This window comes from Limanda limanda, chromosome 9, assembly GCF_963576545.1.
Source record: "Limanda limanda chromosome 9, fLimLim1.1, whole genome shotgun sequence".
Taxonomy (NCBI): domain Eukaryota; kingdom Metazoa; phylum Chordata; class Actinopteri; order Pleuronectiformes; family Pleuronectidae; genus Limanda; species Limanda limanda.
Window position 1 is genome coordinate 13405453 of NC_083644.1, and position 20404 is coordinate 13425856.

At 41.6% G+C, this 20404-nt stretch overlaps 1 protein-coding gene across 2 annotated transcripts in view; it reads right to left on the reverse strand.

The window, feature by feature from the left end:
- The window catches only part of negr1 (neuronal growth regulator 1), a 126460-nt gene extending 121605 nt beyond the window's left edge, over positions 1–4855 (reverse strand). For both annotated transcript variants that reach the window (XM_061077894.1, XM_061077893.1), the window contains exon 1: positions 4686–4855. In XM_061077894.1, the coding sequence (XP_060933877.1) occupies positions 4686–4855 (170 nt within the window). The remainder of the gene's footprint in view (positions 1–4685) is intronic.
- Positions 4856–20404: the final 15549 nt, after the last annotated feature.

Genomic DNA, 20404 nt, shown 5'->3' on the forward strand with positions numbered 1-20404 from the left:
AATGACACTTGGATTTGTCTTATGAGTAATATCATTCTGCATTTAGTGGATATGTTTAAACTCGACACAACAAACCAAAAGACCAACATATATCACATATTTTCTCATTGCTGGCTGATGAATAAGTCTGACTTTCAAAAGATTGTTTATTAGAACAAGCCTTGATATTAAAATTGCCGACACCGTTCTTCGGATGACACTTCCTTTCATAAATATCTTTGCAGCTTTGTAAGTATTCATCTAAAAGACCTGAGGCTGCTTTCAGCAACACACTGGATGACTATTTAAAACAAGCCACGATGGTCTTTGAGTTTCAATTGAATGCTGTGGAGGAGGATAACTAGAGGTTTAATGGCAGCGGCTACACAGAAAGGCTTTCTAGCCCTTGCTCTGGCATGTCAACTTGTCCAACGTCCATCTGTACTAAAGCTCATCTATTAAGAATGGATGCCAGAGTAATGAATCTGATGAATACTTTAGTATAGCCGGCTTCCCTTGGGCAACAAGAGATAGGCCTTGATATGAGCAATATGCCTGCTTTCTACTGTTAGAAAGGAAAGGTCGGATTATTTGGACGTAGGACCGTATAATTTTCTCAGCACAAGTAATTTCTCTACATGCATATCCAGCGGAGAGCCCCTCTCTCCGCAACAACAACCCCACTTCATCGAATGACAGTGTCTATTCACTAACCAAAAATTAGGTCAGTCAGTTGACGTGCCCAACACCTGATCCTGCGATGTGGAGCGACTGTGAAAGACAACAATGTTGTGCTGACAGCAAAACGGATCACATTAAACATGTGATGTGACAAACAGGCAGGAGGATTTGGGCGTTTAATTAGCGGTGACAGACTCAGGTGTGCCCACATACATGTCTAAAGAGGTAAACCAGGTTTTCCCATGAATAACGGATGTATTCAGAGCCCAGCTTATCTGCTACATCACCAATCAAGCTGCTGGAGAGATGAAGCAAGCTTGCTTATACTTTTTAAACAGAAGTGGCTGTGGCCTAATTAAAAAAAGTGCTGAAATGCAAAAAGTGGAAAGGGTGCTTATCAGCTATGTTTATAGTCTGTGTTAAGGAGGCAGTCAACAATTCCTCCTTTAACTTGTGTCCCGTGGAGTTTGAACAGCTACTTAATATTCCTCGATTCTGTCTTAGCAGCATCTGTGCTAGGGCGGGGGCACCAGGCCATTTAAACTAGATGTTGTCTCTGGCACAAGTGCTTATAGTAAATGTCAGGACCTTTCAGAGCCATAATAATGACACAGTTGAGGAAAATGATACATGGTGGCGTTTCTGTCCTGGATGAGGCTGGAAAACTCAGCTCCAGTACAATCATGTACAGCCAGAAGAGATTTTCATCAACTGGTCTGTTGACGTGAGGCAATGATTTTAGATTTATACGAATACCAGACTTTCAAACTAGTGACAGGTCAATTTTGCACCATTACAGAGACTAAGGCCTTTGGTGCAGACCTTATTTTGTCGCTGAGGCCCAACTGTCAAACTGAATTACAAAAATAACCTTGGATCGCTGCCTAGCACTTGCTGTGTACTGCCCATCCCCGTATTTATTTGCATTGTTTCTATTTTCTCCCGAGGTAGAATGTAAAATCTCAAGTGCGCCTTTAGTCTAGTTTTCATCATATTGTACATGTTTCATCGGTATAATAGGAACACAGCCTTTCATGTACTGAGCCCAGAGCATCTATATAAAAAGGTAAAACTAACTTTTAAAATAGTACTGCAAATTGTAATCGTGGTTCAGATTTCAGTCTCCTCGGATTAAATTTACAGTGAATAGCTCTTTGCTGTTTATTACAGCTGCTTATCCATGTGGAAGAGGCTGCCACTGTTACCATGTGTTTCCAGACAGCATGGGGAACTGTCTTTTCATCCTGCTGTTCCCTTTAAATGCATAGCCAGATGAGTCATTTACAGGGTAGAGTCAAGGTGTATTCATCTGAATCCAAATGATATGAAACCTGTGTAACAGGGCGGGGAAGAAAAGGGATGTGCAACTCCTCTGAACAATGTGCTCCCTATGGAAGCTCACAGATTTGCAGCTATGTAAAAAGAGGCAGCATATGTGCACAACTTGAATGTAACCATGTAAGAGGCTTTGAAGAGGCAGGACGAATCATTTCAAATACAAGGGCATTTTGTTAGAGGCGGAATTGGCTTTGCTTTTAAGTAACCAAACGAGATTAAAAGGTTGATGATACACGTGCAGCGTGAGGAGCAGAAATCGTTTAATAGATGTGGACCAACTGCCTGACATGAATCAGAGCAGCAGTAATGCAGCACGGAGAACTGAAGAGGGAAATGAACATATGACAGCGGACGTGCCTCTCGGGAGCTACTCCATAATCCACAGGCAGTGACTAATTGCATGCTTCTGGGTTTTGTCAGTTTTTCACAATGGTCACATTTTTTAGCCAGCAATCATCTCCGGGGCACGGCAAAATTGTCTTCTAATAGTCCGGGGTCACGACCAAAGAGAATCTCAACAAACAGCCAGTGTTTTCTGCACCGAGTCCCTCTGAGTTGGCTCTCAAGGCAGATGAAAAAAAACAAAAGAGGAAAAAAAGAGAGCCACGGTTGATTGTGGTCCGAGAAGATGACTCTGCCAAGACAGGCAAGGCCTTTGTCATTACTTGGGCGATGCCAGTGTTTTGCAATTAGATGCACACAGAGGAACAAGTGGAGCTGTTTTACAGGCTTAAAATCTGTATCAGGTCAGCAGGTGCAAGCGCACTGATAACATCACATTGGCAGCATTCACATGAGTGAAGAAATACCCAGTCAATTCTGAATAAACCATTAATTAGCTGTGAGAGAGAGGCACTGAAAGCTTCTTCAGAGTGTTTACCCTAACCATTTCCTAGATTTTCTACACAGCATTTACGGAGGCAATGACCCGCCTGTGGAGTGTGTTGCCTTATTCAGGGGGTGGGAGGCATCGTGTTTATTGAGCTGATTCATAGTAGAGGGATAATCTCTGGCCCAATAAACCATCAGGATTCAGGCAAAGCTTCTGCCGCTGATCACAGCCAGCCCAGATTGACACCAGGGAATTAGACGCCCCCACTAAAGAGACAGTCGGAGTTGGAAGTCTATTTGATGGGACGGCCCTTGGGCATAGAGGGAACATGTTAAAAATAGTGAGTCCCCCTCAGCTGTTGCCAAGGTAATTCTGCTATGAGCACCGACGTATCGTCATAATGAGACGCCTCCGTGCCGCCACAGACGATGATGACCTTACGTCACAGACACAACTCCCGTCTTTAACGATCAAGCAGGAGGCGACAGCGACTAAAAGGCCACACTGAGTGGGACTTTAGACAGTTGGCTGCTCTGTATTCAGGTCCACGTCCAGAACCTCTCAGAGTCAACATCCACAGAATTCATATTGAAATTGGGTGAGCCTGCCCCGCTCGGCCTGTCCTCACAGCCATCACAGCGGATATTTGATATGGGAGAGAACAAGATATTATCAGAGTCCGTCTGAAGAGTTTGCTTCTTTTTGTGTGTGTACTTTGTGTACACACACAAAAAGAGTTTCAGTGTTTTCACGAAACACTGGGATGGATCACGCTGATTAATGTCGCTGTCTAAAAGATAACTTGAAGTGTGCAGTCAATCATATTTTTTGAAAAGTACAATGTTGTCTAAGCGTCAGGGGAACGTTTTGGTGATAAATGTTATTTTTGCATTTCTAAGCTCTGTAGTGTATGAGTCCAAACCACGCCTGTGACACTTAATGTACCTGAGCAGCTGGCATCGTTTGATGGAGGGAGGATGGGGTGAGGATGGAGGAAGGATGGAGGGAGAGGGAGGAGGGAGGAGGAGGAGGAGGAGGTGGAGGAGGATGGAGGGAGGAGGAGGAGGAGGATGGGGGAGACACTGCCATAACTCGGCTGCTGATGTACAGCGACCACACACTCTCCAGCTTCGTTTTTGAAACTGCGACATCACAGTGTGCATCCGAACTGAGCCCCCACACACACACAGACACACAGAGACACACACACACACACACACACACACACACACACACAGTAGAAACCAGCAGGATGCCACACATCCACACGAACATATGTGGTCCCTGTTTAGCACTTGTGTGACGGACATATTGTGATGAAATTACATAAGCGCTGGTGTGTGTATGTGTGTATGGGGGGGGGGGGGGTGAAGTCTGTCCCAGTTAGAGCAGCTTCGGAAACCCAGTCCAGGCACTGGTGAGTCCCTGCTGGCGGACGAGCACGATGGGAAAGCGTCTCGGAAAACTTTGCCGCTAGCATCCGAGCTAAGGTGCACTTGTCCCCGGAGCAGCATCCCGCTCGGCGGCCGTTCCACCGAGCGGCTCCTCTCCCAGCCCCCCTCCGCTAGCTCCCTCCCTCCCGTCCTCCTCCTGTCAGGCGACACAAACAAGTACTGGGTGGGGGGGGTGGAGGGAAACGACCCATTGTGTGTTCCCCGCGGGCTCCGAGTGACAAACCCCGCAAAGTACTTCACACAAAACCGCGTTAGCCAAGAGAGCGGTGCTCGGGTTCAGCTCCCGCGGAGGAGCGAGTGAGGGAGAGCGGGAGAAAGTTGTGTTGCGTGGTAGCTCGTCCGGTGTGTGTGTGTGTGTGTGTGTCTCTCTCTGTGTGTTGTTTGTGTTGTTGTTGTTGTACCTGAGCAGAGCCGTGTCCCCTTGCCTGCTGACCACATTCTCCACCGAGGAGTAGTCCACAGTTTGTCCGGCGGGCAGGCAGGAGGGCAGGAAGCAGCCCAGGCTGAGGAGCATCGCGGCGAGCCACTGGCCGGACACACACGCGTCCTGCACCGCAGACATTATGTCCATCGCTGCCCTGGAAGGGGGGGGGGGGTTGTTGTCACTCTTCCCAAGTAAGAAAAAAACTAAACAAACCCCGAGTGGAGGATGAGGAGCAGGTGGAGGAGGCGAAGGAAGGGGGGGTCGCTTTTAGAAAAGAAAAAAAAACAAAACCCTCGACGAGAACCGGCGCTTGTTATTCCCTCACTTGTGCTCCTCTGCAGCCGGTGGAAGAGCTCGATCCTCCGCGCAGGTTCCCTGGTTCAGATCGGTGTGGATGCTGCGGAGCCGCCACCACTCTCTCTCTCTCCAGTGGCTCGCTCACCATCGAGTGAGGAGGAGACCTAGAAGCAGACAACCCCCCGGCTCTGATCCTGTTGCCATGCGGCCGTTTCCCGGGCAACCCCTCTCCCAGTGGCTTCGTGATGGAGAGGCAACACCGACCGGGAGGTATCGATACGACCCGGGAGCAATTAAAGATATCGATCGGAGAACCACCCCCACTATTTGTTCGCCCCCCCCCCTTTAAGGAAATGAGCTCTGCGGTGACGGTGACGCAGGAGTGGAATGCTCAGGGAAACTCTGGGAAAGATTTCAGTTCTCTTGACAAAAACAAAAGAGAGAAATCACAGGCAGCTCGTCAGCAAATGAGAACCAGTTATTAACCATAAACATGTGTTCGTCTGCTCCACAAAATGCAATCAAGATGTCGTTTCCAGTTCCTTTTTATTATTCACTATTAAGGGGAACTGCAGAACGCATGTGGGACCTTTCTCTCTCTCCCTCTCTCACACACACACACACACACACAAACACACAGACCCACACAGACACTGGGGAGTTTTAAAGTTTGTTCTGGAGCAGTAGCCCCCCCACCCCCCCTATATTATGCCGCTTTAAGCCTTTTGACTTAGCCCACATAAATCTCCACAGACTGTACAGCCGTAGCCATGGAAAAGACACACATTTCACTGAGGTGACATGTTGGCATGGTGCCTTTGAATCATTGCAGTTGACACATGGCTTTTCATCACTATAACAAAAATATCCTTGTGGACTTTAAACCAACAGTAGACCAAGCAGTCGGGCTTTGTGAGTGTTGCAGAAAATGTGCTATAGAGTGCATAAGATTTTGGTAAAGATTTCCAGTAGGACGACTTGAAAATATTAAAGTAACAGATGTTAAGCCATGGTGTGAGTAATCCCTATTGTTATGATTCATCCATGCAGCCATTATTGTTCTATTGTTTTCATTGGTGTTATTGCCTTAGCCATGGAGGTTATGTTTTTGCACATGTCCAGTTGGTTGATTTGTTTGTCTGTCAGCAGGATTATGCAAAAACTACTTAACAGATTTCCACAAACTAGGTAAAAGGATGGGACATGGGCCAAGAGGGAACCTATTAAATTGTCATAAACTGATATGACTTCACTTGCCAGTGGCTTTTCCGAGGTTAAATTAACAAATCAAATAGACGTGAAGAGAGATTTAGCTAAATATGAGGGTTGCAACTCGTTTTAATTACCTTTGCCAAAGAGGTTATGTTTTAATAATAACTAATAATAATCACTTTATCTGGATAGCACTTATCTAAACTGAGGTTACAAAGTGCTTCAAACAAAAGTCCAGGGCAAAATGAAGAATCCATTCTAATAAAAGATATTCTGTTCGATCCAATTTAAGAGCCAAAGCATGACATGATACAGTGTTTGATGATACTGCTTTCAACCCTGTGCGGGTGATTGGTTGGTTGGTTTGTCAGAAAGATTACACAAAAACTACCACAAAAAGGATTTCCATGAAAGTTTGTGAAAGAATGGGACATGGGCCAGGAAAGAGCTCATTCAATGTTGGCATGGATCAGGTAAATGAAAGGGATCCAGGAATTTTGTTATCGCTTTCTTTTTGACATTTTCATAGACTTCCTTGGAAAACCAAGCATTGATAATGTGCTATTTTGTGTGGATCTAAATACAAATCTGGATTTAAAGGACCAGTGTGTAAGATTTAGGTGAAAGGGATCTATTGACTCAAATTGAATATAAAGTAATCCTAGTGATTTTTTCACTAGTGTGTAACCCCCAATTTGTTGTTTTCTTTAACCTAGAATGAGCCCTTTTATTTATGGTAGCCCAGACTGGACAAACAAAACCCCCTTCGAGTTTTTATGACAACTGGTCGTCCCAGGTTCTCATTCATGTTTGGAAGGGGAGGGTGAGGTGAGGGGTATTCAGCTGCAATAGGCAACTTCACCACTAGATGTCACTTAATATACACACTGAACCTTTAAATTTAGTTTTATTTGTGGGATGCACTTTCCAGTAATAACGTTTTAAATTACGTTTTTTAACATTTCCCACCCTTGGCAGAGGTGTGTGCTGGACAGAGTACCATTCTAGTTGCTGATGTTATTTTTCCAGTTTGCGGTTGGTATCCTATATATAAACTTTCCTATTCTTTTCCTCCTAATCTAATATAACACTTGCTTTTGCTGAACTGTTATACTTTCCTTTATTAAATTCCCCAAGGGGATCAATACTGTTTGATGATATTTTATCTTAAAATCTTATCTCACAGACCACAGAGCCAAGATCGTAGACAGTGATATTATCAAGATGCACCGTCTTGAGCTGCTCGAAATTAAATGGAGTGAGTGACTATGAACTTCTGAAGGGATTGTTTCGGTTTCACACTGAAACAGGCTTCATTCTCTTTCCTTGCCATTTGTTACAAACCAGGAGAGAAAGAACCTTGCTCTTCCATAAAGTCATTCTGGGTTTTGCAAGTGTGTCCCTTTTTTTCATCTATGGTTATTATCTTACCTGAGGAGATAAATTGTTTATCGCAGTGAGAGAGAGGGAGCTGGGGCACATCTCTGTTTGCAGGCCCTGGCTGTGACAGAGAGCCAGGAAACTGGTTTCCAGAGGTTACAAGGGACATTTCACCGTGTTGGAAATGAGTCAACAGTCAATGTTCCATGACAAGCAGCATTAAAGAGGGGGAGTGAAAAGTTCATCTTGTCATAAACACAAGTCTAATTTGCATAACTGAAGCTCCCTCTACTGTTAATAGCTGTGTTAAGGCCATCAATACAAATTCTTACTCTATGTCGGACGTGTCTCGGACGTGGCTGAGACACTCACATATTTAGCTTCCAAATCGTTTCAGTCACAACGTCGATTTTTTATTTTCTCTGAGCCCTTCAAATCACCTCAGAAAATGTACCTTCCCATGCATGAAAGCTATAATTACAATGACTCAATTTAGCGTTAGTGCACTGTGCAGAGGGGGGAAGAAGACTGGCAGCCTCTAATATTCAACTCATAATAACCTCAGGAATTAAAAACGCGATGAAAGAAATCAGGCATCGGCCGATCACCATGTCTGAACTGTTTTGAGTAATGGATACCTTGGATGTTGCTTCGTAGCTTTCATAACCAGCTGTTGTTCTGAGACCGGGGCGAAATCAATGCAAGCAATTTATTTTATCGGAGAGAGAATAAAGTGACATGAAAAAATGGACATTTTTTTCTCAGGACAACGCGTTTCCCCTGATAGTTTGAACACAGTATTATCAGCATCTTCACAAGTGAACCATAAACCCACGAAGAATGGACTCATTTGTGTCTGTGCGAGAGGTTAGGAAGTCCATCAGCAGAGTTTAAATTATGGGTTTTGTCTTAATTGTATGCAACAATGTGGCAAAAAGCACTGAAGCTTATGCTGCCTTATGAGCCTGAACCAAAAAGCTTCAACAAAGAACCTTTATTGCTTTTACCCATGTTGTCTGTTGTATATTTGCCTTAACGCACCAAACCGACCTTTGTTACGATCCCAAATTAACGTGAGTAATGCAGCATGCTGAAGAGCATGGCTTTCTGAAGTAGTAAAGTGAACCTTCATTTTTCTGTAATAGTGATTTGGTTGTCTATTATGATAATGGATGACATCCAGCAGCGAAGTGTGCCAATCGATCTCATCCGACTTCGAAATATGAATGCTGAGCAATTCTGTTATATGCATCCCTGCAGCCTGGGTTTATGGGACATGAGAAAGATCCATGTAAAGATAACTGATCTCGCTTTCTAAGGATCCATGTTTGAATCCCCAAATTCCTCGACAGAGGCTGCATGTAAATCAGTTTAACAACTATGATTCTTGATGTGGAACAACCTCTCAGTCATCATTTTGTCTTATTTTTTTCACATAAAAAACTGACATAACTGGCTTGTGTAATTTTTAAACAAGATGATGTAATACATTAATATACGGCATGTAGTCTCAGTTAATTCACAAACCAAATGAATTATTCATTCGCATTTAATTTTAATTCCTCTGGTTTAAGACATAATCAGCATGTTTTGGAAGCAAGCTTCTGTATTTCTTGACCTAAACTAAACATACATACAACATCGCTTCACGGATGTCAAACAGAGGGCATGAAACCCTTCCACAGCCTCTGATCATCAACTACTGATGGTCCTGACCTTAGACTGTAAATAAAGATGGAAGACATGGCTCCACCTTCTCCATTAAGCTGAAATACCAGGATACAAATGCCGGCATCTTGTGTACTTGGAGCCAGAGTTTGTGTAGTAGCAGTCAGAGGCTGGAGCCGCATCAATGAGGTTCCATCCACAAAATACGCTTGACCAATCTGGATTCTGTTTAAGTTGTCAATCATGCAATCAGCAAACAGTGGCGATCAGAACGCTTTCCTTTTGCTTTCTGGGAGACGTCATATTGTCTAATTTTGCAGTCTATGGTCTTGAACTTGCACTGCAGTGCGTCTCCTCCTGCACTGATGCCTCTGAAAAAAGATGCAGAAGGCTCCAGTGGGGCCACAATAATTAATACAGTATAAGTGTGTCAAAGTGTGTATTCCCCTGCAACACGAAGATGGTTTGAAGAACAGAATAGTGATACATTTCTCTTTGAAAGCGTGTGATGTTAACAGAAGAGCAGAGATTCATAGTTCAAAGTAGACTGGATGTGTGGACCTGAAAATTCCAAAAACTGCACCAGTTTTGACATTCAGCATTTAAAAAAAGTCTGACCCGAATCTCTAGGAAATACAAAACAAGGAAAACGGCTGCTCATACTTTTGCCCAGAATTTTCACTTTACAAATTCCATTATGGTATAGTTCAACAGCTGCCACTTGAATGTGCACAGAGTAATGCATTACATTTCTCAAACTGTTCCTTACTGTCAAAGTCCAAATGGACATTTATAACTCAGCGGTAGCGAACAAAACACACTTTGAGAAAACTATGGAATTTGATATTTATAGCCCTGAAGCGGTGAATTATTTTGAGCAGTTCCTTTTCTTTGCCTTTGCTGCACTTCACATGTGGGATAAGAAACTACAGCACTCATGAGTCATAACTGATTTTTACTTTCAGACTGCACCTACCACATATCATACATGGTGAATAGTTCAGAAAAATCTCCTGAGTCATTAAAATATAGCGAGAAACAGATCTTGTAGCCCCATGAGTGGCGTTTACACTGAACTTTCTGCAGGCTGTGCAGCACAGCCAGACAAGTTTAAAAGAGTGAAAAGTTCATCTTGTCACAGAATATGTTTAGAGTCGGCAACAATGAAACATGACTGACATCTTTATAGGACAGAGTGTAGTTTCTTGTTAATTCGCATCACTTAAATGTGGAGCAGCTGTCTAGAACAGTTGAATGCCCGGTTGGCAGGGTGCAGATTGGTCTGGCGTGTACCAAGTATGCTTTAGGCTACATAATAATGAGACTCAGGGAACCAACAATGGATGAAGCCACACATGAAACCTTCCGTACGCTAAACTGATAATTTACTGATCACAAACAGTCAGATGTATAATTTCTAAGATTTAAAATCCAGCAACTTGTAGTCACTCATTTTGAATAAACAAGAGTTACTTTCTGACATACAACAAATCTGAGTGTGAGTTTATTCGTGGTCATGGCAGCTGGAAACAAGGTTGATGAAAGTGGACTTGGGGTTCAGTAAACCCTAGGTAATCATCCACGATAGATGAATAAACGAAAGCTCCTGCAGAGCTGCAGGACGCTGCACAATCGAGTGGTAATCCAATGAGGGTTCCTCACTGCAAGCAACCCCTTTAACATTACTTATATTGATTAGATACATTGCTGTTATGAAAAATATTGACTGATATAATGGGGCATATTACTCTAACATGATGACTGGGAGGCCTTGATAAGTCTTTTATAAAATAACTTTATTATATGAATAAATGTATGTTTACAAGAATCAAATTTTCAATATAATTTTTGTCAGATTTACTCTTTGATAGACAGGTTTTTTTTGTTGTATGTATTCCATCTACCTGACTTCATTTATTGTAATGAATGAGTTCTTTATTTGTATCTCATTCTGTGGGAAATAAAGTAACGCTGTCTTCCGACTCCCTAGGTTTTCTTCTTTATGCTCCAACAGCAGCCACGGGCAAAGCAGCAGCTCCTGTTTGTTTTCTTTGATTGTGAGAGCTAGAATGGCAAAGCCCCCCTCTCTGTATCTACCGAAACATTTTGATGCACCATGTAAATGCTGCATGTCGGTGATAAACTAGTTTGAACTGCTGCTTCTTTGAAGAAACCTTTTTCAAGACATAATAAAATCATTTGCATTGTTTCTTGAGTGAAAGACTTTATAACAATGTGTACTCTTAAACTGATCTGATCTGAAACTAGTGGTTTTTCAACAACTCAAACAGATCTAGGGAAAGATTTGGCAAAACAACAGTATGGGTATGCTTTCCTCCCTTTCTGTTGGTTGCCTGGTCAGCAGGATTACACAAAAAATAAGAAGATTTCCACAAAACATGGTGGAAGGACGGGACATTGGCAATGACTTAAACTACATTAATTAGGGAACTGATATCCATGAGAGGGTGCAATCTGGTGTGGATAAAAAAAACTAAAATCTGTTACTACCACCAATACACAGTTGATGTAGGGAATCAACCATCTATAAAGATGTCTTCAAGAGCTTTATGTCTAAATTAACAAGACACTATATGAGCTATATCTCCTTTTTACTTTAGCCTGCTCTTAGATTCCTGCCCCAGCTATCTACCTATCACTCCTACAGTATGCTTTCCACTTAGAGGCCACCAGAGACCTGTATGTGTTGCCACAAATCTTTGTTAGCTTAAGGAAGGTTGATTCAAAATCATAAATTACTAAAAGCGACTTTGAAGTGGCTACAGTGTTGTGTACCTGGCCCGCTGGGCGGTGAAAAAAAACAACAACAAAACTGTCAGGTATCTAAAAAGCTGCTTCAAGCCGAATAACTGGAGGGAAGAGATACCAGCACAGAAAGAAGCTTCAACTGAGCAATCACCTAGAAAGTGCTCTTCAGAGAGTGCTGCTGTGTTAGTTGCCGAGCTACAATATCACTCGGTTGACGTGGAGGAGAGCTCTTGCTGGGTGTCACCACATGAAACAAGTCAGACCTTGACTATCAGCACCCAATGGTACAACGTACATGGGCCACAAAAAAGCAGGGGCTCCAGCTCAAACCTAATTTAATTCCAGGCATTATCCTTGTAATGGCTTTTTTGGATGTATTTTTCCTTAAAAGCGCAGCTGAGAAAGATTCAGCTTATGTGCAGTGGCGATCTGTGGCAGGGGATGTATATTGAAGCTTTTTTTGAAACCTCACAGATTTTAATCTCGCTTTTTCATTATCACCTCTATTTTGAGTACATCCCTGACCTTGTCTGTGGCCAAAACAGCAGCATAACATCACAATCATTTCATTGTTGCTGTCGGCTGCAGCAGAGCTCCCTTTGACGAGAGCGTGCTGAGCCTGGAGGGAGTATTAATATTGCAACTCTTAGCTCCACCAGCAGTGGATTCTTTTTATGGAAAAAGTTTGAATCAAAACAGTTTCCCTCTCTTCATTGCTACCTGGATCGCTCTACTTTACTCTTTTTTTAAGCTTATCTCAAACTCCTCTGTGCACTTGGTGAAGAATATGATTAAGTCTATGAGATCACTTGAGGAAATAACCACTATACTTTTACTGAGGATGAAATTGCTGTCGTTGTAACAAGTGGATGGGAGTCTTCCTCCTGAGAGAGTAAATTTATTTTGTAAGAAATTTGTAGCTGAAGAAAGAGAAAACATTTTGAGGAGTTTTGTTCAGAGTTTCTTTGGGTTTTTTATGCCCAAGCGCCGGCTGACAGACAGTCGTATTATGTTTTCATGTTGTGCATCTGTCTTGTTCTTGTAGACACAATCTTCTAAGAACGTCAACAAGGAATTTATTTAATGGTACAAATTTACACTTGTACTCACAGATGAACGGATTAGAACTTGGTGGTTGAAGATCAACTGTCATGGCCACATTCACCTCATGTTCTTGTGAACACGATATCTCTAGAACGCTTTGAGGGAAATTGTTCGAATTTGATACAAACGTTCAAAGATGAACTGATCACATTTTAGAAGTCAAAGGTCGAACATGAACATGATATATCAGGAACCACCCCACAGGGAATTTCGTTACATTTGGCACAAACATTCATTTGGACTGCAGGATGATGTGATTTGAGTTTGGAAGTCAAGGCTTAAGGACATTATCTTGACAATGCCTTGAGAGAAATCTGAAACAAATGTTCACTTAGACTGACGGGTCAACTGATTCAATTTGAATGGTGAAAGGTAAAAGGTCAAGGTCATGGTTGGCAGAGGCATATGGCGGCAGTGTGATATTTTCATAATAAGATACATGCATAGTAAAATAAATGTCGACATCATGAAATTATTACAGAGACTCACTAAAATAAACTTGTGTGCAAATCACAGCAGATAAGTAAATGCCATAAATCAAAAGCAGTGCCATTCTGTTATCTTCTTTTCTTCAAAAAAAACAGGTTGTAAATGAATGTATTTTTCTTATAACATCTTGTGCAATAAAATCGTTTTAAATGCCACCAACCAATTTAATTAGTTGGAAATAATTTTTAGCACCTGGATAGATGTGACCTTTTAAGGTATTCCAAACAAACACCAAGGTCATTAAAGATAATCACTTAATACTGAGCCCCATTTTTTAAGGAGGTACTGGTTTAAGGTGGATCACAGGCGAAAACAAACTCTAAATAATATTTTAACATAGAGTATTACAATGGAAGGAACCAAATCTATACTTTCAAAACCATCAGAATACATTAATGGCAATAATGTCAATGGCCTTCTGTGATTGTTTCAGTGAAAAATGACAATGATAAGAGGAGCTAAGGTTAAGTACAGCGTGTGCAATGAGTGAAAAGAGAAAGAGTAAATGTTATTACCAAAGGGATATTTCTCTCATTCAATACCAGACCACAAAAGATATCTCCTGCTTAATAGAGCTCTGGGTGAAACTGGTTATGTGGCATGGCATTCATATTTTTTAAAACAGATGTCATTTTATTTTGAATTGAAAAGATGACCAAAACCATAATTTAGCTTGAACTCCATCTAATAGTTAATGATTGTGTCATACAAATGTTCACTTATTCAAAAGAAGGTGCCCCTTGACTGGTTTCACTATTCATACAGCCTTTTGGCTTCAATCTAAAAAAAGACAAAAACGCATTGGTTAGAGGGACAGAGCATTGACAGGCTGTTCTTTTTGCTACAAAAGCATGACTCCCCCACCACAGAAGACAGGAAGTAAAATTTACATCTCAGTGAGAGTTCAGTTTTCGAGCTGTGCAGCACCTCTGCAGACAGCTGTCACAGAAAACTGGGATCTTTATAGCAGAGTTTAATCTGTCTGACCTTCTGGCACAGAGGAATAGATTACCTTCCACACCTCCAGAGCCTCCGCTCTAACTACCTGCATTGCCTTATGCATACCAAAAAGGACATCTGACTGGCTCCTCATTAGAAGCTACATGTACATCATTAGAGGTAGTTTGTATGTAATCAATATGAGAAGCAATACGGCCCATCTCTGTTCTTCAAAAAACAAGTCCATTTGATTATTGGATGAGCTTGTGTGTATCTCAACAATTGCTAATCATGTCTAAATAAGAACTTCCCTGTGTTTATGTGGAAAGCAGCTGTGTCTACACATGGTGCAAAGTTGTTTAGTGCGTGGGTTCATCTGCTTTTTTTGTTGTTGCATATTTCATCAATGAAATAGAAGACAGAGTTTTCCTCTCAAAAATTAAGAGGACATTTATGAATAAAATGTACACTTACAGGCGCAAAATAATATTTAGGTGAATTATCACAAACAGCTTCTGCAAACAGATGTGAATAAACAAACGAATATGCCATTTTATGTGGGAGGTAAAAAAGCTGATATAATTGAAGGAAAATATATAAATCACCTCATGCACCCAAAATGACAAAGGACAATGAGTTTCTTTTTTCATTAACAAATGAATGAATGTTTTGCGGAATAAAGAAATAATAGATGCTGTAGATGAATAGCTCAGCAAACAACACGTAATGCCTAAATGCTCTTTCTTTTCTTTCTTGCCAAGTCAACCTCACAAATTCAACCTCAGGATAACACAGGATGTGTCGTATTTTACCTTGAATCGACTAGATTGGAAGATTCAGCAAGAAATAATGAGAAGTAATATGCCAAAGCCTTGCCGGAGATGAAAAGCCTGAGGGTATCATGAATGCTCTAAAAAGTGCAGAGCACCCTCCAGATTGGATGAGCCTTATATTCATGGCAAGCATATAAAATCCAATTTATCTGACTGCTCCTTGTCCCCATGTGTACTATATTGGAAGGATGACCCTGACTTGAACAAAGACAAACAAAGCTACAGTATATTGTTCACCTCTTGCATCTAAATACAAAGGGGAATAAAACAAGCCATTACAGTTTTATTCCTCCTATACCGCAAATCGTGTCTTTTTACCTCTGTGTTTACCCTTTAGTTGAGGCTGTTATTATTCCTCAAGCTATTTTACTTCGAAACTGCTTGGGACATAGAACAGAAAAACCACTACACAACTAACTTTCGCGCACTGGAGAGATGGAAGCGATTTTGTTAGCAGCTCTGCTCCGTAGCCACAAATGCAGTTTTCACGTTGTCTGACTCGGGCGAAAGCTTGAGTTCCTCCTTCATTTCCCCACGGCTCACAACCCCCGCAACCCTCGGTGGGATGGTGGGGATAGAGGTGAACATGTCAGTGTGAAATTAAATGCTCTCTACCTCCTCGGGGAGGTCCCTGCTCTATGTGGCCCACCACTCAAGGATAAATAACATTGCAATGTACGCGGATTTGTCAGGCTACTTAGGCAAAAACATGTACATTTGACTGTGAAGTAAAATCACATCAGTGCACTGAGAAAAGATGGGTAAAACCCAGTTCAAGAGTAGTTTGCTAATCGTTTCCATCTGCTTTTGTGTGTGATTGCACACTAGATTAGATTGCTAATCCTCGAACCACTGATCGTAGATGAGGCCCTAATCCTTGAAGAACCTGAGTGAGTGAGGCATCCTGTGTGAACATATTTGCAGGCTACAAAGCTTAGTGTGCTGCAAAAACTGAATATCAAATGTCACCAGAGGAGACAGTGAGATTTAATAGAGTTGCGACAGAAATCATTGCTCCCGGGTAAAAAAAAACCCTAACAGCTTTATTTTTAATCAGATATACCAAAGGTCTCCGCCTTATTCCTGACATATTCAAGTTCCCAGCCTCAAGATATTTTGTACTCACTGCGACAAAGATGCTTTGAAAACAGGCCTGTCATATGTAACAGGACACTTTTTAGCTGTATTAAGCTAGCTGTTTAGGCTAACGTTGGGTTTGTGAGTTTGTAGAAAAATTGTCTGGAGTGTAGATTTGCTCAAATCCAAGAAAGAGCAGCTAACGTTACTCAAAACATTCATCTGGTTGTTGCATATATTTCCCACGTGCTTCCCTTTAGCACCTAAGCATTGCACTGACAGCTAGCATGGCATTGTTTGGTTGTTGATTGCTGTTATTAATGCTATCGTGCAAGCACCAAGTGTCAGGTACAGAAGCAACACATACGCGTGCCCGCTCGTAACTCCAGTTTAGTCCGTTGAAAACTACTGCCACCAGCTGACATAACAAAGGAAGAGCTTGACTTGAGACGAACAACTTGAGCAAGAAATCAAGACGGAGAGATGGATTACGTGCTAGGAAGCCGGTTTCTAGGTTTGTAGCACGTTCTGTACTGATCTCACACCCGGCTTCTCTGGAATCTGTTGAAGATTTCTCATGAAGTTTACACAGAGGCTTAATTGCAGTGCAAGAGTCTGTTTATTCAAACAGATACTACAGCTTTTATACCCTTTGACTAACAAAATTGGTGCTGGTGCTGGTGCTGACGTGTGCACGTGAATGTTCCATTTCCAGTAACTTCTCACTAAAAGTGTATGTGAGGGCCTCTCTTGTCGTCGAGCCAATTGTGTGTCTGTTAACACGTGTTTTGGCCAGATAAGCCTGGATGTTCCCATCCTGTAGCCAAGTTCTGCTCTGTTTGGTCTCAAAAGAGCCAGCATCTCAAAACAAGTCGGGTAGCACAGTGTATTTAGAGGTCTCGCTATCCCCCATAAACTGATGGAGAATTCACAAGTTAACAGACTTTTATCAATTTAAAATGCTTTGAAGTTGTGTTATCAAGAAGTCCTCAGGAGAAGATATCAAACATCTCATTTTAGAACACACATTAACTCCACACTTCTTTGTAGCCTAGGAACAGTCAAGAGCTTCAATTTTCTTCCCGCACTGGAAAGTTAGTTTCTCAGTTTGACAACACACATTATTGCTAAAATGAGGAGCCTCCTTATCTGAATGCACGCTGCTCCTTGATACCATTATTTCAAGTCTTCCTCTCCTTAATGTCAGCCTTTTTTGTTGCCTAAGGCAATTATATCTTTAATTGAACCTGTTCAGTGTTTAATTGCACACCGTTTCCCCATCATATAACATTATTCGTAATTTAATAGATATTTTTGAACTCTTTCAGGAACATAAAGGCACCCTCAAAACTACCTGTCCACCAGCCGGAAACTGTCGCAAGAACATAATCAAACTTTTCAGATGGACAAAAAATTAAATAATAAAAAAAAACTGTTTTATGGAAGTATCTGTTGTTGCCAGTTTAATGAGGACAAATTGTAAGGTTAATACTTTTCTTTTCCGTTAAATGGAACCAGGACTGTCTGCGAGAAAAAGCACTTACAATAACGTTTAAAGGTAAGACAAGTTTTAGCCCTAATTGAAGCAGTAGAATCTAAAAATCCAGTCACTCTCGCCAAACGACTGCTCCATTCAGTCATTTATTGTAAAGTTAATGAAGAAATATCACATTGAAAAATGGGGTCCGTCAATAGAGAAAACGGGATTGTAACTATTGAATTTTCCACTCGTTCCAGCTCACAGATAGTTCAGAGGTCATCTGAGTTACAGAGCAGCACCTCTGGAGCTGGGAGAGATTCAGCAGCATTTACTACACCAAACTACTGCTCCAAGGCTAGTGTCATTAACTACTGAAATCATGACTTTAAATATCACGCTGACCTTTGTCAAGTATCCCATCTCTTTTTTCCTCCTTCCTCTGCCACTTTCCGCTGCATCCCTCCTATAAATGATGTAAACACCATCTTTCATTTCAAAATGTCCTCTGTAGCTGGAATGGAAGATGGATTAATGCGTTGGCTTTTATTACGATTAATGAAAAGAGAGCAAACAAGCGGGCCTTGTGATAGCACAGGTAAATCATTTTATTTTCATCCCTACAGAAATGTTAAAGGGTTTGAATCTCGAGAGACCTCATTGTAAAACTAATTATCGATTCTCAGAGCTACTATTATCAAATGATTTAGAGACATGTATTGTAAATATTTCTTTTTTTTCAAAGCAACAAAACCAATTACAATTGATGGATATTTTAAATAAAACTAAGGCTGTGTTAACACAACATAACCATAATTTCAAGCAACTCAACCAAGTCCAGTTGACCTGTTTTACCACTTGAATATAACATGACTCAAAACTGACAAAAAAAACTCTACATGTCGACTCTCCTACTGAAGTATGGGCTGACAGAAGATTTAGTCCTAATCTGAACTAAACCTGCATTTACAACACAATAAAAATTGAAGTGGTGCTTGTTTCCGGAGGAGCTGCAGTAAATTCTACTCCAGAAAACAAAGTCACAACATGCAATGAATATCTTACAGGAAACAAACACAGATGTGCAGTTGTTTGCTTTACAAGCGGCTTGGTGGATGCATTTTGTACATGAGCAGTGGATCGACCTCTCCATATTCTGAGCATGCAAATTCAAAACCGGCTGAGATCTGGGCTTCTTTGTCTTCTCTTGTCTTTGTATTTTTTTAAAGATGAATTGTAAATGTGAGGGAGGAGGAGTGGGTTAGACCTCCTCATACGGCCCCTTTTCAAATTTACCCTCTGATGACAAAATTTACATCACACTGTCCTCAGCAGACTCCACCTGGTTCACCGGGGTCTCCACTGACGCCTTGGTGTGTTTACGTTCGAAGCTAAGCCCCGCCCTCAGTCAGAAGAGGAGAGGGAGAAGCTGCCGTGACCATGAACGGAGCAAATCCTTGTAGAGAACTCGTCGCTTTTCATTTGGTTGAGGCTCCATTAAAAAAACACAGTTAATGAATGAATGATTCAAGCGAAACAGAGAGTGGTGGCTTTATTTTAAGAAAAATAAATTGAATGTGAAAATATCAATAAATACATTAAAATAAAATTAAAATAATACATATTGAAAAATAGTACGGCAGAACTACAATTCACAGTTTCATAAACAGTGTCTTCTTCTGGTCAACCTATAAGATGTTGCATTTTGATCCAAGCTGAAAATATATAAACTGCATATAATCTATATGTTTTTTCTCTATATCTCTACAAGTCAACTATGCATGGGTGCCTTAATGAATTATTCAAAGACGGCATCATCAAGATGGAGTTATGATTCAGTGTGATTGTTTCTAAAGGAAAAGCTTCCTCTGGGCCATGTTTGTCAGAGTGAGGTAAGCGCGTGGACCCAGAATGCAAAGTTCAGGTAACAAAAACAAAAAGTGTAATTTAGGTAAGGTAAGTGTACATGTCGTCCAAGAAAAGTTCCCCAAACAGAAAATACCGGAAATTATAAACACTGTGAAACAAGATGACACTGGAAACAAGACAGAGAACTGACAAAGGGAAGCACCAATGGAAGCACAGAGACTTCCATACACAAGGACGCAGATCTGACTGAACACAAGGGAAACACATCAGGAACAGTCACTGCGGTTACATGTGTCCGATTTAAACCCGATATCTGGCGTTGTCGGGTTGCAATCGAAGATCCATGTCATGTAACTCCACAAATCTAGATTTCTTGTGTCCGACTGAAGTCGGATAACCACCCCCAGATAAGTAGATCGGATTTGGCTGTATATCGGACAACGCGCGCATGTAACTCTGGAAGCTAGACAACAACTGGAGATGACATCTTTGCGCATGCTTGAGATCCTGCCCCCCCCTCCCCCCTCCCTCCCTCCCTGGCCGTGACCCGGAAGTCGACAGTTAGATAAAATGTCGCTGCCC